The 25,758-nt window shown below is 43.1% G+C and overlaps 1 protein-coding gene across 1 annotated transcript in view; it reads right to left on the bottom strand.

Annotated features, from left to right (window-relative positions):
* Positions 1–354: 354 nt before the first annotated feature.
* LOC104476507 (transmembrane protein 178B-like) overlaps positions 355–25,758 on the bottom strand; it is a 135,948-nt gene continuing 110,544 nt past the window's right edge. Inside the window, exon 3 of the mRNA XM_086762556.1 lies at positions 355–475. Coding sequence (XP_086618682.1) covers positions 441–475 — 35 coding nt within the window. The 3' untranslated portion in view covers positions 355–440. The remainder of the gene's footprint in view (positions 476–25,758) is intronic.

Below are 25,758 nucleotides of genomic sequence, written 5' to 3'. Positions count from 1 at the left end.
TCATAGTTCACAACAGACTGCTGGCAGAAACTGGAAATGCATCAAATCAGGCATGAAGTTCTACGTTCCTTCCCAGGTCTGCAAGACTCACACTATGTCTCTTGCAAGCATGCCACAGACTATCAGACAAGGGTACAGGCAAAAAACATACTCCATGTCCCCCTGCAAGACATGGAAACGGACCTAAATTCAAACCATAGCCCACAGAGGTTTGTCATGATTGTAACTACAATGTGCAACTTGTCCTTCCTGCTGGTCTTGTCTGCATGCTCAACATAATGGCTCAGCAAAACAAAATTTTTGCAAAAACTCAATGGATTGTATTCATAACCAATAATCAAAACAATCTAATTGATACAGAAAACATTCCCTTGGCTGAAGTTCAACCCCAAGACCTTGGGAAATGAAGCCTGATCTTCCAACCAGCCCTTCTCTGCCTCTCAAGCAGTCCTTTCACAGTCTTGATCCTGAAAACCTGTGGGAGGAAGAGGGTAACATGAGCTCCGTATACCCAGCTATGTTCTTGCAGACTCAAAGGACCAAACACAGGACATTGAACAGTACCAACAACCTCTGTAACATAAGCTTTGAAAATAAGTCTTGGTTGGGTCTGATTCCATACTTTTAATCTTGTGGATGACCTGAGATAGGACGACCTCAAACTAAGACCCTTGATAGTGAGACAGTTGTAGCGACCATATAAAATCCCCATATCCGGACCTGGTGCTGTTAGTTAGTCCTACCAACTCTGTTGTATGAAGAAAAGTAAGAAGGCAGACAAAAAAGACCTTAGCATCTTGTCTCTTGGTTATTTCAGTGTCTTGGTTACCACGCTGAAATCCAGGTGGGAATCAACACATTCATGCTCATTTACCCAGACAGCGCTGCCCAGACTAGAGTGTCAGCAATGCAGAAGGTTTGAAATAGCATTCTCAGAAGATGCTGATTTTTTTTCATACCTCAGCAGCATATCCACACAGAGTCTACTGACACAGCCTGGCTCTTCCCCCATACACCAAGCCTTCAAAAACTCCCACAACTGTGGTGTCCCACAGACACATTGCTCAGATCAAGGTAAAGCTCCTCACTGAGTTCTTTAACCTCCAAGCTCTACAACACTGCAGGAGGCTAAAACATGGTTTGCTTGAGTTTTTTCCTATGCACACTTTTAATTACCAAAAAAAAAAAAAAAAAAAAAATTGTATTCTTCTCATCAGAAACTTCTACAAGTAATGCAAACTTTCATGAAAAAAAACCAAAACTTAAAAAAATTAGGTTTGGATTAAATGCTTGTCTACATGTTCTTGGTTTTGGTTAATGATTTGTAAACATGGATATAATCTTGTAAGGAAGTGTATATTTTCTGGAAACAGAAACAAAAACCTAGTTTAGGCCAAAACCAAATTTCACATCAAAGCAAGCCCTTGATAGAGTTTTTTTTTACCCAGCTCTACTCAAAATTATGTGCAACAGAAGTACTTTTGGCACTTCTTCCACATGGAGATAAATTGGTGCATCCTTCTAGCACTTTCCCAGGGCAACTTCTCAAGCAGATTTCAGCATCCACGGAGATGTACCTGACTGTTCACACCTTCTGTTTGTAAATCTTTCAGTCCTGATTGCTCCCAAATTATCAATGTCTATACTTTTTCACAAATGTAGCCAGTCCTTTTAACAGTTTCTTGACCTCTAATCTTTACCTGCACATGTAAAACACATTAATTCTGCAAATTTCTAGCAAAGAGTAGACAGTTAATGGATATTCTAAAATTGAGCATGGATCACCAAGTCTATGTCATTTTAGTCCCCTGCCATTCAATCTGCAATGTCTCAGTACAATGTACACCCTCAAAAATCCCACAGGATCATGTATGGTAGAACCAAAATTGTCCTTCTTGCAGTAGGAAAATGGTCCTAGAATATCATATTTGCTAAATATGTTGTTCGAAACAATTAATTTTTTTTTGAAATAATGAATTTTATCTTCATCTTGCATTAACACAATAAGTGTGAGACTCCCGTGCTTTCCATTAAGCTATTTTTAATTTATTCCAACAGAAGAGAAAAGGCAACCAGGTTTACATCCTGAACTTACTTTTGTACACGAGATATTTTTTCCACGTATTCATCACTCCCGAAAGCCAGTTAAATCCTGACAATTAGATTATATCAGTCCTTTGTCTAACATGCAACTTTTTGCCAAGATGAGAGGAATAAGGAACAACCTTTGCTTCAGTACACATCTGTCACACTACACTCAACACTGCAATATTGCAAAATGTACGTCACTCATTAATGAATTCTAAAATATATACACATGGTCTAAACTGGAGTTTATCCATAAAGTTTTGTTCCCAATGGCTAGAAATATTTGGGGTCAAGTAAAGGTGAAGGTTGTTAGTCACTTCTAAGCTCTCATACTGGACAGTTAATTCCAGTCTGCTCCCAGTGATGCCTCGTTGCAAGCAGGGGTGGCATCTCGAGTATTTGTGCAGTTGTCTGTATTGATCTCAAAACTGCCTAGAACCTTTGTAATGCATTTAATAAAAGTAAAATGTTTTGTTAAGTAAATTGAAATGGATGCTTTGTAAATTTTCAACGTACAAAGAAAACCTTAACATTTCCTCTTGAGTTGCGGTGGCATAACTGTTGAGTTTTATTTACTGACAATATTGGAGCTTATTAGGAAACAAATTATTTCCCAAATTAATAGAATTTTGGAAGTCACACTTCTACAATTTCACTTCTACAGGACTTTTACAATGCTGAAGCCCAAGAGAATTGTTTCCATGGGGTTATATGTTAATTTAAAACAGAAACATAACAGTGGAGACATTTTAAATATAAACTAACAATCTGCTCTGGTGATTGCATCTCTGTGATGCTGCATACAATCTAAAATTGAAACTGAGCAGAAAATGACTATATAGGCAAAAGTGAAAATAACTAGCACCTTATTAACAGAGGAAACTGCATTGTGGTCAAACAATATGAATACTGACAAATTAAAACTATCATTTTAATCTTCAGTTTTAATCTTCTAAGGTTGTTTTAAGTAACGAAGTAAGTAAATTTGGTTTATTATTACTTTAAATACAGAGACAAATTATTTGCTGGAACAGCTCTGTGGTGTGTTAGTAGCCTCATGATTTTTACCCTGACTAGACCCTTTTAACTTCCCTGTTTGTAGGGAAATTCTACCCCCATTTTGACACACTCAGTCCCTCTTCAGCCTGACATTGCATGGTTCTTTTGTGGGATTCAGTCTAGGATGTAGCTGAAGAAATAAACTATTTAGAGATCCAGAAACTGTCTATGAGAAATCTAAGGTCAAATATTTCTATCAGAGTGTACAAGATGATAGATCAAAGGCACTCCCCAAATAGATGTTTGAATTTCCTTTGAAAACGTCTTTACTTTATCAGAGGCTGTTCCTATTAGCTCCTTTAGAAGCCTGTGACATCCAGACAAAAGTGCAGGAGAAGCATTTCCCTGCTTAACTTTTTATTCATAAACCCTTTATAAACCTGGGCTGCCACCTTTCAGCTCCAGGAGCTGGAAAGTGCTATTGCAAGTAGTTGTCACACCCGCAACACCTTCACAGACTAGTTCAAAAGAGAGTGGCTAACCATAGTCACCGTCTGTGACTTCTCCTCCTAGCTGGATGGGAACAGAGAACATAGTAGCGGTCTCTCCCAGCAGACATGATGGATATCTGGTTTACTGACTGAAAAAACTCAGATGAACCATTAGGCAACTGGGTACTACAGAAACCATACTGCACACCAGCAACCTCTCAAGCTACCAGCCTCCCTTTTCCAAGCCAGTCAGTTGAGAACCTGGCACAAATGCAAACTCGTGTCGGGGTGCTGGATGCCGTTTGGTCACCTTTGGACCAACGCACAGTCTGAGGACAGGACCTGCTGCACTGTGGGATGAAGGGCAGGCAAAGTGCACCGCCGTTCTTCTGGGTTATGTTGTCCTATGAAAGGTTGCAGGAGTCTACAGGGTCATCTTTGAAACAATGTTTATGGAGAAAGATAATATCTTTTATTAGACCAACTGATATAGCTGGAAGAAATAGAGAGACAAGCTGTTTGTTTTTTCCAGCTGTACCAGTTGATATAATAAAAGATATTATCTCTCTATAAAACTTGCCTTACTTATATATTTTAGACAATCAGGACTAGAGAAATCCTACCACTGCTTATTTTAACCACTCCAAAATGGCCCAGCATCCTTCCCCTCAGATCAAACACAGATGGTCACTCTGGTTAATTTTTTCTTCCACCTCCACAGCTCCTTTGGGTTCACTCCTCCTACCCAGGCTGCTGGTACTTGTGATAAAACCACACACTATGAAATGCAGATGACTCCAAGGAGTATTATCTTCCTTACAACTAAAATAAATAGTATTGTTCCCAGCTTTTTCAACATAGGCTTGCAGAAGGAAGGAAACACATCAAAGACCTTTCTTCCGCTAACACTGCAAGTCTTCTGCCAACAAATTAAACCCACACAATCTCACAGTCCACCTCCTCAAAAGGTAGCCTTGCCTTCCTGTCCCCCAGCCATTCACCCGCTTCACTGCCCTCTCTCCCTGCTGGCAGGGGACAAAATTGAGAACCAACCTGGATTTTAAAATATGCATTTTGTATATCTTAGAGTCACTGAATATCAAAATAATGAAGTCAGGAAAAATGTAACCTATACCCTGTTGCCACTATAAGGATTACATCCCGTCTCATCAGATGTATCTGGCTGTTACGGTTCAGGTATCCACGACGTCAATATTTGACTGTGACAACTAGTTGTGCTTAGTTATCCATCTACATAACTAGAAGAAGCTTCAGTGCATGTAAAATGAACCTGCTTACTTATTATTAGCTATATCAGGTCACTGTGCACATCAAAGACTCCTCATTAAGGCTGAGGCCAATTCAATTTTTCTGTCCCCTGCTCAAGTGTTTGTTTTTTTCTCATGGTACTGGCAGTAGCTACTCAAGGGACCTTACTGTAACCTCCAAGATAACTGTACTGCACATAAGCAATTACACCACTGACTAGCAGTGGGAAGCTCACAGGATACAACTTTTACACACTATAGCCTTCACTCACATATTCATTAAAAGTGCAGGTTCACCTGCATTCAGAGCTGAACACAAAACGCATCTCTGTAACTGCCTTTTTCTCTGTGAAATTGCAAGTCCTGCCTTTACCTGCTGCAATATACTCAGATACATATACATGCACAGTCTGTGGAATGGGAAAAAAAAAGATTATTAAAATTATTTCACTTTTAATACCTTAGTAGAAGTTCACACGCTTTATTTATGAGGTCATATAAGTATTCATGTGATAGCTTGATCAATCAACAGATCAATAGCTCAACTGATCATCTGTCACCTTTAATTCTGTCAGGATTATATCTCTTAGGACAAAAGACAGACATATCTTTCAAATACCTTACACAAAAAGCAGATGTATCAGCTGTTTCTCTGGACTAAATGAGTATTAATGATCACAGGATCCTTATAAGCCTCTACTTGTCTTCTGCATCTTCGTCATTACTAGCAGCACATTAAGTTACCATATGGAAACAGATGCATTCACACTGTTCACTACAGACACCAAGGATTTGAATGAAGCCACACTTCAACCTCTGTGAAAGACGCTCAGCTCATGTCTCATTCCTTTTTGTTCTAGTTTATATGGTAAGCAGAGTTCTTTAGCTGTGTTATTTGACCAGAAAGCAATCATCAAACATTGCTGCTTCCTAAACGACCTCACATCTCTCCAATCATGAGTCAGTCCAGCAATTACAGGAACAGAGTCTGGATTCTCAGGTCCTCCTTTCAGCAATTGATTGCCATACATCTTTGGAAAAAACCATCTAGCCTTACTCTGTCCTAGTTATTCAATCTGCAGAATGGGTGTGTTTAATCACACTATGCACAGCAGATATTGCTAACCAGCATCAATGAAATGCAGGATGCAGCAACCTGCAAGTGAAAATCTCATGTCTGGCTCACAGCAGGAATGGAACAAGGGTCTTGAAAGCACTGAAGGCATTAAGCCTTCCAATTTCAGGAAGATGAGAGGTTTCCTATACTGTCATCTCACCCAAAGTAGGAACAGAGAGAGGATGTACCCCCTACAGGTGGCTCCTGGATCACCCTGGCATAGAAAAGCCAAAGCTCCTACAGTCTTCTGTGGCTATAAAGGGCCCTGACCCTGCAGAACAGCAACATAGCGATGCAGAAGCAGAGGTACAATTTGAAGACATCCTTCCAAACGTAAGTGATGCTCTGGGGAAGCTCACAGAGTGAGGAAACAGGAGCATCTGCAAAGGGCAGGGGTGCAGAGCAGCAGGAGCTGTAACACAACCAGTGATACAAGATTCTTAATTTACAGTGAAAGAAGAGCACTTGGGGCAGAGGCTGGCACCTCTCCAATGCCAGAAGAAAACTGAAACATGGAGAAGTGACAGCAGGCCCATCCATCATCTTTGGACTTCTAACCACCAATCTTTGTATTTCTAACCATCACATTCAGAGTGGAGGGCCCATGGTGAAAGAGGCTTACCACGTTTCAAGTGGAAACATTCAATGACAAAGCTCCTTACAACAGAAACTGCTGCTTCTTTCAGCTGGGATCACATCTTGACACAAAGATCAGTGAGGTGAGGCACCACAGGAAAGAGTTAAACTACTGTGATTCATTTCTAGGAATGCTGTGTAGTGAACAGAAAGAGGGGTAAGGACAGCAAGAGAATCATCTCCAGTAAAACTTTCCCTCTTCTGCCAAAACAGCTATAGGTTGTGTTTTTCAGGAATTCATTTAGTCTGAATAAACTTAATGCAGAATTGGCCAGATGCTCAGGTCAGCGTAAATCGGTGCAGCTCGACTTCTGGGTAGCCAAAGCTCAACACAGGGAACACCCAAAGTGCCAGACATTCATCATTACTAACATAACACATCAGTGCTCACTGAAGTAAAGGTTTTAGTGCTGCTTCAAGACCCACCTGACTACAGTACATTTATTTTCTCTGCTGTTCTGTTGTCCTCCGACTCCTTGAAATTACTATGCAGAGTTGTTAAACTATTGGTGTAGTGATGTGCCTTACTCTTAGTTACTTCTGGAAAAAGTTACACTTTTTTCATTATCTCACAACACACACAGACACTCACAGTTTGCAAAATATCATGTGACCTAGCTGGCTGAAAGGTCTTCTATGAGTATCATAAATCACTCTTTATCTGCCTTGGCTATTTTTATAAATAGCACATCTTGGCTTTGTATGTCTTAAATTCTTTGCACCATTTCTTTTGTTTAATGGGAAAAAAGAGTGATAAGGATTTGTTTATTAACAGAGAGAGAAAGACAGGTATTAATATTTTTGTGTTGTTGCTGAAAGTACAGTCCTGACAGGGGCTGAATTTCCAATCTTTTGTATAAAAGCCATTGACAACCTTTTTCACTAGGCTACCCAGGATGTCATTTAAAGCTCAACACACACCAGAAATTTAATGTAAATTAGCCACCGGAGGGTACCACCACAGACCCATGATTGTAACAGAAACATATTGACATTGGCATAAAAAAGGCTAATTAACTGCTTCCTTTCTGCCAATTGCCCACTGGATGCACGCTGCTGCTCTGCATCTCCTGGGCGGCTGCAGATACGACAGCAAATACTCTCCTTCCATGGAGCTTGGCACAACAGTTGCTTAAAGTGTCTGCACAGAAGCGTAGGGGAAGAGCAATATGAGGGGATGAGTGCTCCGCAAGCAAAGGGATAGAGAGTTCAAAGTACATCCCCTTCCTTCATATGGAGCAAAGCTCTCTTCATGCATGCACCATTTCTGGAAAATCAGACTTGACTTCACATGTTTTTCTTCCTTAGTACAAAGAGCTATTGAAATGCTGTAGTCCTAGGCAGCATGTTTGGGGCTGATAAGAATAACAGCATGTGGGGAATTTAGTCTTTCATTTCAGAGGAAAACAGATTTTGTGGCATATTCTGCCTGAAAGACAACCCCAAAGAAGGATGTAAACTCACAGCTTCTACAGGTGAGTCCGACAATTCATCCAGGGAGTTGCAGTCTGATTAGAGGATCTTAAGGTGTTAGGTAAAAACCTGTACACTTCCATGAATGCAACTAAAATAAACTGTGAATTACTGAAGTAATTCTCAAGCGCTACAGGGCTTGATTGCCTTGTATAGTGATTTGCACCCACACATTGTGAGTATCAAGCAGGTGTAAAATGCCTGCAATGGAGGAATAGGGAACGGTGATTTAAAAGCATTTTATATACACATCGCCCTGAACTTAATAGGTATGAAAGTGTCCTTCAAGGTAAACTGGAAATAATCAGTCCCCAGAACTCAAAATACATGTCCTTTGTGGCTATTAAATGCTTTATATTTGCAGATGTCTTGATATTAATGCTTATTCTTACAATGCACTAGAGAGAAGTCCATACTAAAACCTCATTTTAAGACCCATACGGATGTGTAATACCTGAAGATCATTCCCACACTTTCCTGTTCACCTCCATTTTTTTCAGTTTATAATATTTTTATTCTTTTGACTTGCTTTTTTCCTGTTACACACAGCAGAAGATAAGTTCACCATCAGCGTTTGCCCTGTGCAAATGCTGTGCTGTTCTGCATCCACAGCATCACCTCACACAAAGAAAAGCTTTATCTAGCCACGAAAATGAAGTAGGAATGAGTGACTGCAAGGGTCAGGTGAATGTTAATGGGACAGTAAGACTTTCATCTGATGTCACCGGAAAGAATCCAAATTGTCTCAACACAAAATGAAAGTAAAATCAAAGTTGTTCCACTTTAATGACTTTTTGGTCAACTGTGAGAAAGGAGTTCACAGTTTCACAACAGACTGAGCTCCATGTCACAGAAAATAAATAAGTAAAATACGTAAATAGAAAACAGTGCAGTCATCTGACACCAATGCTACCACTCAATAACGAAATCAGGTCTGAAAACCAAACTAGCTTCTCACTTATTATCTTCTAGTTAAGGATGGAGGTGCTTTGGTGGGAGGCAGAAACGTGCATTTCTGTTGCCTGTGCTGTCCTCATTCTGAAGAAAAGCACACAGGACTCAGTGTCTGGGGATGTAAAGCCCACACTAAAGTCACCACAAAACAGGGGAAGAGATGAAGGGAACACAGCGTACCAGAAAGAGAGATTATCTGTTCACCCCTCTCACGGTTGCAGCCCAAGGAGGAGCAGAGAACACTTCCTCGTATCATCAGCTCCTGTCTACTTAGTATTGTCTTGTTACCAGATGGACGTGCACATTCTAGGGTAAAGCTTTTTATGTGTCAGAGAGCACCAGAAGCAAAAAGAGTAATTTATAAGCAGCCAGCACCCCTACAAAGCTAGCTCATTTCACATTTTTACATTCTCTAAACTCATCTTAGAGATAACACTTTCCCCTCTGGCTAGAAACTAAAACATCTTTTTTCTTTCCCTGTTATTTCATTGGCTTAAAAAAAAAAAAAAGTCACTGCGAGGAAGATGGATGCTGTGGCAAATGCACACTGAAAACGTTAAGAGTTAACAAAAACACTGGCTGGGAATAGGAGATAAGGTTAAGGGCAACGACATTCTTTTTGCTCCTGAAAATGTAGAACAAAGGTTAGCTGTTCTACTAACCCTGTTCGCTGTTATATTTTGACTCCTCACGGCCCAAAGAAGGCCTTGAAGCAACAATATTGCCTCAAATATTGCCTGTTTGAGGTGTTCGTTCTTTGAGAATCTCTTTCTTTCATCAGATACAAAGCAGCCAGTGAATGAAGTCAGCTCTCCCCGCAGAAACCACAGATGCACACACTGGGCTCCGGGTGCTTGTAGCACTCCGGCAGCCATCAGCAACAATTAGGTAATTTATTTCTCCTGTTACATCCCTTCACATTAACCACTGCGTGCCCAGTTGGACTGCTCCAAAGAAAGGGGCCAGTGCTTAATTCCATTAGCCATCACCAACTAAAATTCCAATAAAACAGGACAGGAGAATAATGCTGGAAGGCACACTGATATGTCGCTATCCTAAAAAAAAAAAAACCCTATAGTTGACTGCAAAATAGAAAAGGAAGAAAATCTCTTGCATACCACCTCCCCTAGGACGCCAGACTCATTCAGACTGATGTGGCCTCTCTGAATTGTTTTCTTATTTTATTAACAGCAGCAGTGATGATCTGCTTCCTCTGTCTCAGAGCTCTGCTTGATATTGGAAACTCGCTTTCAAACTGCAAACAGCTTTTGTACAAGAGGCTTGCTTCCTTCTTTTCTTCTTAGATCTCTGTCTTTAAATGAAATTGTAAGGCTGGCAGGACTGGACTGAAAAAGATGCATTAAACCTTGATAATTTTCTGCTAGAAGAAACACTTTAAGCCAAAACGACAGCCAGATCAGGAAAAAACATCCACTTTGATAAGCTGGTAATTAAACAGCAAGCAAGCTGGTGAGGCAATGTGATCAGTCAACCATGCTGGCCAAGATGTTACTGTCAAGTAGGACAGCAAGTTTTAAAGGCAAATTTTGCTCATCTCCTACTTAAAAGAAAGACAGAAGTTATTCCACTTGCCACAGATATTCCACTGCAGAGGAGAGGTCATGTGTGGAAAAACTGGAAGGATCCTGGTCTTACAAGAGAACCCAAAACAGAAGGAACGTGCCAAAGGAATGAGAAAACTGAAGCAGAGAAATGTTTTTCGTGTTTTATTGATTTTTGTCACATGTCCTCTGATGTGTGAGCTGAAGGGTAACTGACTTGGAATCCCTCAGACAGCGTATTATTTCAAATGTCCCAGGGCAATAAGCCATCAGCTGGAGCAATCATAAAGCTGAAGATTTGGGAAAAGACGGGTTTACATGGTATGTTTTGTGAGGACCAGAACTTGTCCTGGAGGCCTAGGAAACCTGGAAGTGATAGGTGCCAAAGGAGTCAAAGAAAGGAACAGTAAAGAAATTAATGCAGAGGAAAGGGTTTAAAATCACATCGGGTCAGCCTGCAGAAACCGAGCAAAGGCAGGTGGGAGAGTTGGCAAGATTCGGGCCTGTGAAAACAACCCATTGATTTAGCTGTTAAGCTTTGCAGAGCTCTCCTACCCCGCTACATTTGCTAATGCTGCTGAAGCTGTCGCTACCAGTCCCTCCATCTCCTTCCTCAGCGCAGGTCCCTGACAGGAACAACAAGGGACATCTGGAGACCCTTTCGTTCAGGGCTGAAACCCCTGCCCAGGAAGTGGTGGCCTGCTGGCCACTGCACGTCTGCCAGGGAGGAGCGTGGAGTCGAGAGATGCAACACACTGATTTTGTTTTGGCACACCACATGTTCAGCCATGAAAGAAGCCACCGCAAAGCCCTAGCGGTACGATTGAAGAAGAATGCTAAAGTCCAACCTTTTCCATTTTTCCCCTCTTTCTCTGCATGTCCAGCCCTTCCCTGCCCAACAGAGACTTGGCACGTGAGTCACCCATCAGAGCGCATGCCAAAGATTCCCCACTCCTGGCAGGACTGAGTGAAAATCAGATGTGTGGCAATTACAACTCTCATGGCATTACAAGTTCAGTATGTGGCTACCCAGATATCTCAAGTTATCACCTATAAGACAGATGGAGAGATCAGCACCTTTAGCAAAAAAAAAAAAAAGACAATTTTTTTTTTATGGCACAAGCTAAAAATATAACATTCTATTCTTTGTAACAATATTAGGGCTTACAAAGTCTACGGATGCCACGAAGACCACCACAACTGGTCTATTCTCTGTTTAATACAAGGTACAGAGGACCTAGAACAGGTTTTTCAGAAATCCCAAATGATGGAAAAATACAAAAATACCCACTGAAATCACTAACAACATTAAGCAATGACCTCTGACATCACAGGAAATTTGTATTGCCTCCAATGAATGCTGGATTAGACTCTTGTAATGTGAATTATTGAAAGTAAATAATTTATTTAGAGGTTGATACTGTGGGATTTTTTGTTTTGTTTTGTTGTGAACAGATTTACTCCTCAAAATATGTTTCCTAGTCAATACTCACGAGCAAAGGTGGTTTAGTGTCAACAAATCTGACCTATGAAGTGCTTATTAAATGCCTTTTCTGGACAATTGTTATACTTACATGATTGATCACTTTATTACTATTGAGCTGTCTCAGTTCTCTGAACAAGATGAACGTAAATGCTAAGACGAAACAAGAGTGGTTTAAAGATAGAGCTTGAAGAGAGCAGGAAGGCTGTCTCCTGACAGATTGCATTGTCTTTCAACATAAAACACATTTTGTCAACAGGAACCAAAGGAAAAAAAAAAAATACTGAGTAAAGCATGGAAGAGGAATAAATATGAACCAAAATAAAATTTGCCAAATTGTATCTGAATACTTTTTACTACCGCTCAACTACTTCTGCTCATAAACTAGTAGCAGTACAATTCCCAGATCAATTTACAAAAAGAACAAAATCTTTTGAAGAGTATCCGTAAAAGGTACCACAGTCATATGCAGTATGTATTTAGGGAAAGAGCATTTTAGAGTCTTTGAATATTAACATAGCATGTTTTGATTCCTGTCATTTTAGGTTGTACAAAATTTCCATAATAGTCAGCCAGATCAGCCATTGGAATAGCAGGGCATCAAACAGCATCCTCCCAGGTGTAGTGGTCTTTCAACCAGGGTTCAAGATTGTAGAGAGAATGACAGACCGGAGATAGCGTCTGAAAAGAAAATTACTGACAGAAGTAGGGATGATCAGGAAAATGAAGACTTGTGATAAATAAAACCAAACTGTCACTGTTCTCAGTTATTAGCACAGGAATGAATGACAATCAGTTCCTCCTCCTCTATGATTTGCCAGCTCTGGTCAGGTCACTTTGAACCTTGAGGCCCACTGACTGACGGTTCGGAAGAAGGTAATAGTGTACATGGTCAACCAAATAATAAGTTGTCATGTGGAACGGGGGTAAAATAACATCCATACTGGCTTCTGCCCATGATCAAAGTTCACATGCTGAACGAATTTATCTTGGAGCCTTCTAACATGCTTAGGTCAGATTCACGTATTGAGAAAGATCTCAGTGAAGAACGAGGATGGACCTATACACCTGTTCCCATTGTCAGCGCTCCTTTACCTTTAATTCACACACACCCCATCACTAATTTAGTTTGCTACAATATTTCTTCAGGGCTGTAATAATAGTAATACAGACAAACCATGGGAACTAGCCAGTACCAGTCTCTATTGCCTTCATAACTTCTGTTTTCCCACTGTAGCTCCACAGTAGGGAAACAGTCTCATGAGCTCCCTCTTAACATACCATTAAAAAGTCAAGTGCTTTTCCAGAGCTCTTCCCAAACCCATCACAGTCCAGGATGTTACTCTGACTTACACCAAATACAGTGCAAAGCATGTGGCAAATCTTGCTGCAGAACCTTAGGAAAGAAAAGTAACTAATGATGGATCACAGGGAGGGAAAAAAGGAGGGGGGCACAGAATAGGAAAAAAAAAACCTCTCAATGTGCAAGGAAGCTTCAGTCCAAGTTTCAGACTCTTCCAAATGCAGAGAGATTTGAATTTGTAAAATGTAGCTTCAAATTCACAATCTAAACTTCTGCAAAACCTCCAAGGATTTTGGGATGTAAGGTTTGTATTCAGGCATGTAGACTTCGAAATTTGTAGAAGTTTCCTTGTTGCTCTGAATAGTCGGAAACATTAACAACCAATAACATTTTCATTATCACTACTACAGTTTCTCCCAGTGCAGGGAGTAGTTTCTCACTCCCCGCTCTTAGATAAGCCACAGAGATTCCTGAGTGTTGGCTGCTAAATGCTTGATTATTATCCTGTGGGCTTCTCCCCACCTTTTCTTTTATGTATGCTCACTGTGTATCTGCACAGAAGAGAGGATGTATATTTTACAGCGTGGTGTTTTAGCACATGGCTCAGCACGCAGAACACACGCTCGCTAATCTGACTGTCAGTGTTCCCAGCATCAGGACATAGCTAAATAGCTCTCAGGATAGGGCTCATTAGGCTCCACCGAATAGCCAAGAGGAGCAATAGATTTCATAAATGAAAACATTCACCAGGTGGAAAATACTCGTCACTGGATTTGAGCAAGAACACATATTGCTCTTAAAATACTTCATAGTAGCTATAAAAAAAAAAAAGGTAGAAAAACAGGTCTGCATTCATTCTCTCTGGCCTCATCTTCACTGCAGAGTTGGTGCATTCTGCGGCTCACCCCAAAGTCCTGGGGTCCACCTAAGTGGGGAAACCACTGCAGTCCTGTCCTTCCCACCTGCCTGGGTTTACTCCTAAAGGAAACAGGAATGAATCGGGAAATGACGACTGCTCAGGCCCTACCATGACAGACAGTTTTAACACTGCCAAAGCACCCACTGCAAACACCTATGAAGGGTTCCCAATGCCATTTTTTTAGATACATGGGACCAAATCTTGTTCCTCTTATACTGAGTTTTTCGTCTGCACTCCAGAGGCCTGCAAGTGGCCATTCCAAACCACCAGCTGCACATCATGACTCCTAAGATGCACAAGTAAACATTTGAACCCAGTGAGTATGTCGGAAATCATAGGTGGAAAACGAAGGTGATGACCAGGCATTTGATACACTGCAGCTGTACAACCCGGGGCTGCTTCCTGATGTAAAGTTATTTCAATGTCTTTATTCGTAAAGAGTTTTCTGGTACTCACACTAAATTTGAGAATAGTTCATGCTCCACTGAGTAAATCTGCACAACACATTACTAACTTATTAAAGGTAGAATCGTCCTACAGAACATTTTTTCTTTATTTTTTTTCATATGTTTATTTGTTTTAAACCATCTCAAGACTGCATTAGCACAGAAACACATCATTTTCTAGACTGTGAGGCTGTTGAACTGAATTTCCATTTATTGCCAGTGTGAGCACTTGGGCAAACACTAAAAACAGCAGGAGAAAAGCTGTAGGGATCTTTTCAGGGCATCTAGTGGATCTAGATTGAGGGAGATTTTCTGGAAAAAAAAAAAAACAGTTCCCAGGACAGCCCATGTTTGCAGGGTGAGTAAGAAGCCAGGAAGTTCATGGTGGAAGCGCCTGTACCAGCAGGACCTGCCACTGCAGCAGCAGGGACACGGAGGCTCGAGAAATTTGCCTTCAAAAAGAGCTATACCCAAATGGAGCCGGAGCAGAGAGCCAGCTCGTGATAGTGAGGGATAAATAACAGGTTGGAGAAGCTGAAGGAACCATTGACAGTGTCACGTCAAGAAATGAAATCTGTGAGGAGACAGTGAAGTGACAAAAACCACCACACCAGAGGCCATGTCATCGGCAGCTTCTACTGCACCCCTGCAGAGGAGCCACCACCAGCGCCTTAGCAGAGACAGCAAACTACATCCACAGGGAGAGGGTCGGAGGGAGATAGATCCGTCACTGCCTGGCCCTTCTCACTGCCATAGTCAAGGGGATGGCATCAGGGCTGCAACCAGCCCTGACACCAGAGCTCGGGGCAGCACTGCATTCCCACAGGAGCCTTTCCCTGCTGCTGCCAGTGAGGAGACAAGGCCATAACATGTTTACTGAGATAGGGAATGCCGGTTTTTATACTGACACTGGCTCTACTTTGGGCTTTTTATCTTTTTACTGCTGATGCCTGCCCTTGCTCAGACTAGAAGTCCCACGTTCATATCACAGGGGTTTCAATTCAGGATTTATTAAGCATGTTTAAATATTAAATAGTCAATAAATAAATAAATCAAGACAAATATTCATTTAAAATGTAAAAAAGAGGTTTCAGATCAGCAAAAGCCAATGATACATGAGCTCCCACTCAGGGGAGTGCACTGGCCTGATAGCACCAGAACAGATGTCCCATCACAGAAGCATTGTTTCTGCTTCTAATGGGACTTTAGGATTTCTTTATAGGTTTTGTTTTGACTGCAGCCCCAAGTCTATCCTTCTTTTAGAAAGAAAAAAAAAAAACACAAACAAAATAAAAGAATTGTACATGTACAAAATGCATTTCACAGCCCCCAGGGAGGGGACTTAGAAATACCACATAAGACATACCAAGCCAAAAATCTTCAAATGACTAGTATTTTTGGGGATGCATGGGATGCAGCAGGGCAGCACTGAAAAGGTCAGATGTTGCCCCGTCACCACCAGCTCCAAATGTGACTGTAGCACGGCAGGAGAGTTCCTGCTCCACAGCTTGCCTGCAGGCTGTGCTCGGCCTCTGCCACCTCGCAATGGATAGGGTCAATACCAAGCATCACTGAAATCCCCACAACTGATGTGAAAAGGTTGCTGAGCACAACATTCACTGCTGAAAGAAAAATCAACACTTACCATATTGCTCTGCCTGCAGTGTTCAAGGTACCATGATGCCCACTCTTCACTGTGCACTGGTATTGATATGGCAAAGCTCCACGACCCTTTAAATTGCAACCATGATTATTCATGTCATACCTAGCACTTGGCTGCAGTTAGATTTCTTTGAGAATGTATAGGAGGCCTAAAAAGGAAAGGCACTGTATAGAAAAGCATCATGCCAGAGAAAAGCCCTTCTATGCAGGCAGTCTTCCTGGCAGGGGAATATGGTTAGCACATAGCCCGGACAAATCGCTGGAGATTCGTGGTGAGACTCCAGTCATAGCTGCGGTTAGAACCCAATGCCAGGGTAGGGAGAGGGAAAAAACACATGCGGGGTCTGACTGAAAGCCCAGAGGATTGACTTCAGAGGACTTTGGCTCAGGTTCTTGTTTTACAAATCCTCCCTGGCTTGATTTCCACACCAGCCAGGTCTGCACGATTTTTCATCTTTATATCTTTATGTAGCATAGCGTAAGAGTCAAATGCATATAGAAGTTTCCTAGAGGCCTTCTCTTAAATATCTGTAAAGCACCACGTATTTAAATTGCATTTCCTAAATCATAAAGAAATAAATACATAAGACTTCCTGATTTATGTTCAAGGTGGTTTTTTTTAATGTGAAGATCACCTTGAAAACTGCAGTGTAAAGATCTAACTAGTTTTATCTCCAGCATCACAGTCCTGCCTCTGCCTACGGTAGCAAAAGATCCTCACCACATGAAAAACTCATTTTTAACTCCTACACAAAACTGACCTGTCAAAGATTTTGAATATGCAGCCATGATCAAAGAGCACCTGCCTAGCCACGTCAAAGAGCTGGCTGGGTAGAAAAGCGCAAGATCCCCTGGCACTTTGCATACTTCTGAAGTAACTTTGGAGAAGCAATATGGTTTTGGAGATATGGAGCTGGCCTCGGCATCCAGGAGACCTGGATTCTATTTCTGGCTCTGCCACTGACCCGCCGAACGACTCAAGACAAATGACTTCAACACGTCTGCCAAGTTTCACAGAGCAAGTGTGAGACTCACACTCTCCCATTCCCCCCCAGGCTGTCCTCTCACAGCTCCTGCATCCCACACATTTGCAGCACACTCATGGCCTCTCTTCTGCCTCTTGAACCTTTATACAAGCTACAGCTTACCAGTGCCAGTCTGCTGTGCCTGGAGGGAGAAGGAGGGAGGATTCAGTGCTACAAGACACATTTGCCAAAAGCGCCTACCTCAGCTTTCTCTCCATGTCTCAAGGCGTGATGTGTCCAGGAAGGCTTCCTTCATGGGACACAACTCATGGACTATCATCAGCTGTGCACACGCAGTGTTCACTTGCATGTATCTCAGAGAGATCTGGGAAGTCAAGAAGTCCACTTTCATTTTTGGGCCTCTTTTTCCTTCTACCACTTCCACTGACATGAAAATCACTTGGCACAAGGGTAACATTTCCCACGATCTGCACAGCACAAAGAGGCTCCAGGTCTCCCAAGTCCTTCTGTGCCTTCATGATGACAGATTCATTTTCCCACCCAATAGACTCTTCCTTCATAAAACTATCTCTGTAACCACTGAAGTACATCACTAATGATCACATTTCCCAGAGTTGGCACTAATTATTTGCTGGACAACTTCTGAAAAGTATTTTACTGTCCTGGGCTTATGTATCTTCAAAATGCAAATATATCAGTAAGAAGGGAGCGCTGTAATCTTTGACTGAAAAAAAACCTACATGTGAACCAGCTATTATTATCATTATTGTTAAATATTATTATTATTATTTCATTTGTTACTCTAACAGAGGAAAGTATGTACTATGAATAGGAGTCACTAGGGAATTTTCTGCCCAGCCTGATGTCAGTCTCTTCTCTGTAAATACGGACTGCCTGTGGCATGTTGATTTTTGTTTACCTTTCACAATGAAGAGGTAGAAATCTAATGCATCAGTTTCTTGATTTTTTTCCACAAAAAGGTGCTACAAGGAAACATAACTACCTGTACAATTTAAATTAGGCTTCTGTGCATAAATTTGTTAATGTTGCTCCGCATTTGGTATTGCTTGAAATTAGCAGAATTTTTTGTGAGAGAAAGGAGATAGAGATCCTTTCTTGTTTTGACGGGAGAAAGAGCCCACAGTAAGAAGCAGGATCATAGAATCATAGAATGGTTAGGATTGGAAGGGACCTTCAAAGGTCATCTAGTCCAACCCCCCTGCAAGGAGCAGGGACATACCTGACTAGGTCAGGTTGCTCAGAGCCTCATCCAGCCTGGCCTTGAACGTTTCCAGGGATGGGGCATCCACCACCTCTCTGGGCAACCTGTTCCAGTGTTCTACAACCCTCAGTGTAAAAAATTTTTTCCTAATACCCAATCTAAATCTAGCCCCCTCTATTTTAAAACCATTACCCCTCATCCTATCACAACAGGCCCTACTAAACAGCCTCTCCCCATCTTTCTTGTAGGTCCCCTTGAGGTACTGGAAGACCACTATCAGGTCTCCCCAGAGCCTTCTCTTCTCCAGGCTGAACAGCCCCAACTCTCTCAGTCTGTCCTCATAAGAGAGGTGCTCCAGCCCTTTTATGATCTTTGTGACCCTCCTCTGGACCTTCTCCAACTGGTCCATGTCCTTCTTATGTTGGGGGCTTCAGAACTGGACACAGTACTCCAGGCGGGGTCTCACCAGGGCAGAGTAGAGGGGGAGAATCACCTCCCTCGATCTGCTGGCCATGCTCCTCTTGATGCAGCCCAGGATGCGGTTGGCCTTCTGGGCCGCAAGGGCACATTGCCTGCTCATGTTGAGCTTCTCATCCACCACCACTCCCAAGACCTTCTTGGACTTGGGCTGCTCTCCATCCATTCCCCGCCCAGCCTGTATTTGTGCCTGAGATTGCCATGACCCAGGTGCAGGACCTTGCACTTGGCCTGGTTGAACTTCATGAGGTTGGGACAGGCCCACCTCTCCAGCCTGTCAAGGTCCCTCTGGATGGCATCCCTCCCTTCCAGCGTGTCGATGGCACCACACAACTTGGTGTCGTCGGCGAACTTGCTGAGGGTGCACTCTATCCCACTGTCCATGTCGCCGGCAAAGATGTTAAACAGGGCTGGGCCCAACACAGACCCCTGAGGGACAGGGGTGAGACGTGACCGGTCTCCACTTGGACATTGAGCCGTTGACCACCACTCTCTGAGTGCGGCCACCCAGCCAACACCTTACCCACCTAGTGGTCCGTCCATCAAAGCCATGTCTCTCTAATTTAGAGAGAAGGATGTCGTGTGGGACAGTGTCAAAAACTTTGCACAAGTCCAGGTAGATGATATCCGTTGCTCATCCCTTGTCCACCAATGCTGACACCCTGTCATAGAAGGCCACCAAATTGGTCAGGCACGATCTGCCCTTGGTGAAGACGTGTTGGCTGTCACCAGCCATCTCCTTCCTTTCCATGTGCTTTAGCATGGTTTCCAGGAGAATCTGCTCCATGACCTTGCCAGGGACAGAGGTGAGGCTGACCAGCCTGTAGTTGCCCGGGTCCTCCTTTTTCTCCTTTTTAAAAATGGGGGTTGTGTTCCCTCTCTTCCAGTCACTGGGGACCTTACCAGACCACCACAACTTTTCAAATACAATGGCCAGCAGCTTGGCAACTGCATCCGCCAGTTCCCTCAGGACCCGTGGATAGATCTCATCAGGTCCCATGGACTTGTGCACCTTCAAGTTCCTCAGATATTCCCGAACCTGCTCTTCAGGTATAGTGGGCGGTTCTTCATCCTCGCAGTCCCTGCTTGTGCCTTCCACAGCTTGGATGGCGAGACAAGAGCCCTTATCGGTAAAGACTGAGGCAAAAAAGTCATTGAGTACCTCAGTCTTCTCCATGCCCCGGGCAACCAGGACACTGGTTTCCTTCCAGAGGGGGCGTACATTCTCCTTGGACTTTCTTTTGTCCCCTAGGATGACTAGCCCTTTCAGAAAGCAATTTTAGCCAGAGCTTGCATGATATAGTAACAAGAGTGATACATCTGCTTCCTAAAAATACACTTCAGTTAAGGTACTTTATGCAAAATGTCTCCCCACAGCTCCTGATAGTTACAAAAGAGAGGAAAAGGTGTTGCATTAGATCATCAGCACTATAAATGGCAAATACATAGGGGGAGAGAGGAGATAACAGAACATGCCTTGAGGGGAGAAAAAAATCTCAAAGGCAACCTCAACCATCAGTGAAGAAACCCTCACAGACTTCTCACAGCAGTACTTTTGTTCTACGTGTAATAACTGAAATGCCACCAAAGGAAAGGGCATCACTGAATGATACCACATTTAACACACAGCGAGTGAGAAGAGTAAGCCTGAAGAGTCTGAAAACTACATGATGAAGACACAGAAAAGGGAAATGGAAGGAAGGAGACAGAAGAAAAACTAGGGCCAAGAGATAACAAGTTCAACATCACGTAGGAAACTTGTTTCAGAGGTAGGAGTGTGAGATGCGGGACAGTGACCTCATTCTGACATTTGGAAACGAAGACTCTCTCCAAGTGCCTTTCAGCAGGAAAGAAGTTCACTTGACTCTGTCCAAGAATGTCTGCATCCAGGAAACAAAAAAAAAAGTGAGACTTTTCTTTCCTTTTAAATAAAGACATAACTTCAAGCTCAAAGACAAATATCTTGACAGAAAAGAGCCAAGGCTCTATAATTGAGAGATTGGATCAATCACTCACACAGGCTTCTCAAATTCTTGTTGTGTGATTCTTATCTCTGAGAGGAGAGTAGCTTTTTTACCACAGTTTTTACCAGCCTAAATAATCTTTGGTATTTGAAAACTGTGAAACATGCAATTCCTCCACCCTGGCTTTAAAATAGAGTCCACAAGAGCATTGAATAGAGACCATTCCTCCCACTGATCTTCATTCACAGAGAAGCTAAGGCAAAAAAACATTCACTCCAGCCCAAGTCTTCTTCCTCAAGCTTGCATGCACATTCCTTTTGGAGGACTACTCAGTCCATGCTCATGCCGGCCCAAAGAGCCTTGAGCTTGAGGTCCCTCTCAAGCTTATTCTGCACAGGAGTTTGTACCTCTGTCTGTGAAGCGTGTGTCAGCAAGGATCCAGCAGCGCTTCTCAGCAAGCTCCCACCACTTACCAACAAAGCAGATCAACAGGAAAATCCCATTCCCTGCTTCACCGCAGTACAACAACGCGCAGCTGAGTGCCAGGGCTGTGGTGGTCTCCCCAGCATTAATTCAGGCATGCATACTAAGTGTTTAACAACTTCCTATTTCATGATCCTCTATTTCTGTAACGCTGCCAATCCACACTCACTGCAGACTGTCCTCAGTGCACTCGGAGATTTATCTGGGGAAGCTTCTGGCTGCTCAGTGCACGAATCTTAAACTCTGACATTGGGAAGGCAAAGTGCAATGTTAATGCTGTCAATATTTCAGGTCACTAACATAACAGAGGTTGCGGTCTTCCTCTGGAGAGCACATCCACAGAGTGGTGAGCAAAGGCTCCCATGGCTGCGTTATTTTGGAGGGTTAGGATATGGTTATCTAACTGTTTAGAGATAAAGACCTGTAATCAGGTTAGCCATGTACACCTATGAAAAGAGGGAAGCGCAGGCTCCAAGGTCCCCTGAGAAGCAAGAGCACTGTGGGTCTTCCCTAGGCAAGGCAGCATTCCCCTCCAACAAGCTCAAGGCTTCAGATTCCTTACTCAAAGGTGAGTGAGTAAAACACAAGCACTGAAGAGATGGGCATGACAGAAAGGAGAACGGAGGATTACCTGGCTATAGCAAAACCACAGGGAACCCATCTGCTTGAAATGTGAAATGAAAAATTCACAAAAAATAGGTGCTGTGGATATAGGGTCTTGTTGTCAGCCCCTTCACTGCTAGCTATTGATTTTACAGTATTTGTAAGATTTATTCCCTTTTACTTTCACCAGGGGAAATTAGACTGTCAGGATCTATTAACCCGAAACAAGCCATTATCCCTCTCATGATTATCGCCTTCCAGGGCTGGCTGCAAAGTGCCCCCAGGCTCCGTCTGCCAGGGAAGGAGGCTGCTGGCCTTTACATGCCTCTTGAAGCCACCCTGCCTATCCTGCTCAGGGTGGAGGTGGATCCAACTGACTAACCTGCAGAGGACAAAGCACCCAAAATGTGCCCGAAGCGACATGGATCCTCCTTCCCCACCATCGCCCAAGGCCCAGCGATGGTTCACCAAACAGCTCTTGCAATCCCACCAAAAAGCATCTTCCTTTCACGTCCTTGTAACAAACTGTGACACCCCTAGGCGGTGTGTGCCCACTGCCGAGGGGCAGCACTTGGTCCAGAGGTACAAGTGTGGGTAACTCAAGACAATACACATATTGAAACTCAAAGGCAATACGTGCTTCTCCATTCACTTTCTTACGGTGTTTATATCTGCTCGTTTTATAAGAAAGAAGCAGAACATCAAAAGAGATAATCTTAAGTCCGCAGGGATATAAAGCTCCTGAAAATACAGAAACTAATTTGCTAAACACCAGAACGTGCTATCTCTCACTTAATTTTTTTGAAAAGTGTGTGCAGGCTCATTAGTGGCACTTCCGAGGAGATCAGGGACTTCAGTCCGCACCTGACCTCAGTCGAGGCACTTTTGTGGAGCACAGCCATCCTCAGGAGCTGTGTTAATGTGCCTACTAAAACCTCTGCTCCACACATTCAGTGTGGGATTTTCAAAACCCCTTAAACTGGTCAAATAAAAATCAGTCACTGTTGGATCAGAGCCATACGCTGTTCCCCAGTGGCGACTATTTCCATAACGAACTGCAGCTCTCAAATTCCAGCCAGCTCGGCACTAGCCAGATACACTAAACAGGAGTTGTGAAGTACAGAAAATTATGAAGCGCAGACCTGGAAATAGGATACATGCCCTCTCGACTTCTAGAGCTGAGTGCATTTCCCCAGGCAACAGAGGCGTTTTCACTGGTGGAACTGCAGGCACTATGGGACACACTTTTCTTACCTTACATTTTTCAAGCCATGTGAAAAGCAGCCTGTGCTTTTAAAGCCCTTTTGAGGCCTACTCGGGTGGCTTCAGAGTGAAGTTATTCGCTCACGTACAGTGTCTCGTTCCTGAGACGCACACTTAAGCCTAGGAAAAACACTCCATAGTGCAGGCTCAGTATGTGATTTTCAGTGCTAATAGTGTGGTAAAATCAAACCCAATTTCCTCTGGATAAAGGCCACACATCACTCTGCAGCGGGGAGCATTGCCACCTCAAATCACAACTTTCAAACATCTGCCATTACTGCTGAAAAACAGCTCAAGAAAAACACCACCATCTAAAAGATACTTCCCATCCTCTTTCATTTTTCTCAGGAATAACTAAATTAACTTTGTTCTTATTTGAAAAGATGAGACAGGAAAGGGAAAAAAAAATGACAAAGAAAAAACAAATAAAACAAAAAGCTTTATTTCAGACCAGAAACCAAGCATCCAAGTATGACAAATCTTTGCCAAATGCAGAATGCCTCCCAGGTTCAGTCTGAAAACAGGACTTTTAAATTTAAAGCACCTTGAAGATCTTAAGTGCAATTCTAACTGCCCTAGCCCCTGCTAAAAATGTTCATTCTCTAGCATTTCTATCACTTAAAACTCCTGTGGTTATGGGAACAGAGAGTGTGGGAAGTACATCAAGGCAGATACACGTGTGTCGGCCACCACTCTGCTAAGTGAAGGACAGCCAACTTCCTCTAACAGCTGGTTACCAGACCTGGCACTGCAGTCAAGAGGAGATCCAACTGGGGACTCAACCACTGCAGCCAGGCCATAACTCCTCAGGAAGGGCTGAGCTACACCATCTGGGATCGGCTCACATCTTGCCATGGGGCCATCTGCATTCCTCTGATGTTCAGCCTCGCTCTGCAGAAGCACACGCAAGACGGAAAAATAGAGACTGCAAGTCCTGTGGATTTGGTTTGGGTTTTCCCTCCTGACAGCAAACAGGGAGCAGCCCTGTAAGTTCTATCTGGGAGCAGGTGTGTTGCCAAGAAAGCCACCAAGATAGTGTGCTTCCACGCAAGTGATAGTGAACAGCGGGGGTGACTGGATTAACAATAAAACACAGGTGTGTTTCGAGGTGCGTGAGTGTCCAAGGCAAGCTGTATTTACACTGGAGTTGGCATATTTGTGGCAGCAGGCAGGGCTGGGGGATGTGATTGATCGGGGCTAAACACATGGAAGACGAGGGAGGCTGCCCTGTGTTTTCATGACTCTGGGATCAAAGGACTTGAATTCCGCTCCTAATCGTGCCACCATCCTCTGTGACCATAACCTGGTAGCACACCTTTGTGCCTCAGTTGTCCTGTTGATAAAAAGCGACTGTAGCTTTTTGCTGTATTGTGCTGATGCTAAGAGGCCAAATTCTTCTTACTATTTGCAAATGATTTTGAGATCTCGGGCTCAAAGCTATTATGTAAATATAAAATATTATTATGTTTTGTTGCAAAGCTCTGATCATGCATTTGAGGCTCTATGAGCTGTGAGCATTATAGCCACGCTCATGATCAGAATTCAACTGCTTCTGCAAAGAAAATGGTGTCCTGGAATCACTTGTAATGAGGCACTCTCAGTGCAGCCCTGATACCATGTGGAGTGTGTAAAAGCCCAGCTGGGAATCTCAAGGGCAGACACCACCCCAAAATCATTTTATCTTGAGGATATTTGAGCTAGGCCTAATGCATTGTGGAGCTTGTACCACTGGAGTGCTCTGGGGAGATGGGAAAGGAACAGTCTCTAACACACCATTCCTCATTTAATTCCCTCTGGAGCAGGATGGTGCCAGAGCTGGCCAGAGTAATTAAGCACACCATCTGGGCCTCAGTGTCTCATATATGCACAGACTAAGCCCACATCTTGTTAACCCTTCTGCATCCCTAGTCATTCACTGAGATAAGTTATGGACTAGGATGAACAAAAATTTGGAGCAGGCGTACAGGGTGCAGCTGCAGAGCCTTACACAGGCACACTCAGCACTGCTGGGCTGAATTAGATGCTCTCCAGTTCAACCATGGGAAGGAGCAAAGGATCCAAGGGTGGACCAGGTACAATCTGAAAATGGTCAGCCACAATGATAAAGGCAATGGTTGTGATTTTTCAGATTTGTCAGCAGAGGCAGACAAGCCTTTTCATAAGAATGAAATTAAACCAAAAAACAACAGAAGGGACTGCATCAGCAAGAGCAGGGGACTGGCCAGAAGATCACAGCTGCCTCTACTGAAGGGTTTCCCAGGTTCAAATGTTGCAAGTCAAGGGATGAGCCAAGTGTCCAGATGGTGTACTGGAGACAGAAATCAGCAGAAGTCCTCACAAGATAAACCCTGAGTGGAAG

The sequence above is a fragment of the Chlamydotis macqueenii genome, chromosome 1, assembly GCF_036417535.1.
Source record: "Chlamydotis macqueenii isolate bChlMac1 chromosome 1, bChlMac1.mat, whole genome shotgun sequence".
NCBI classification, from domain to species: domain Eukaryota; kingdom Metazoa; phylum Chordata; class Aves; order Otidiformes; family Otididae; genus Chlamydotis; species Chlamydotis macqueenii.
This window is presented reverse-complemented; position numbering and strand designations above follow the sequence as displayed.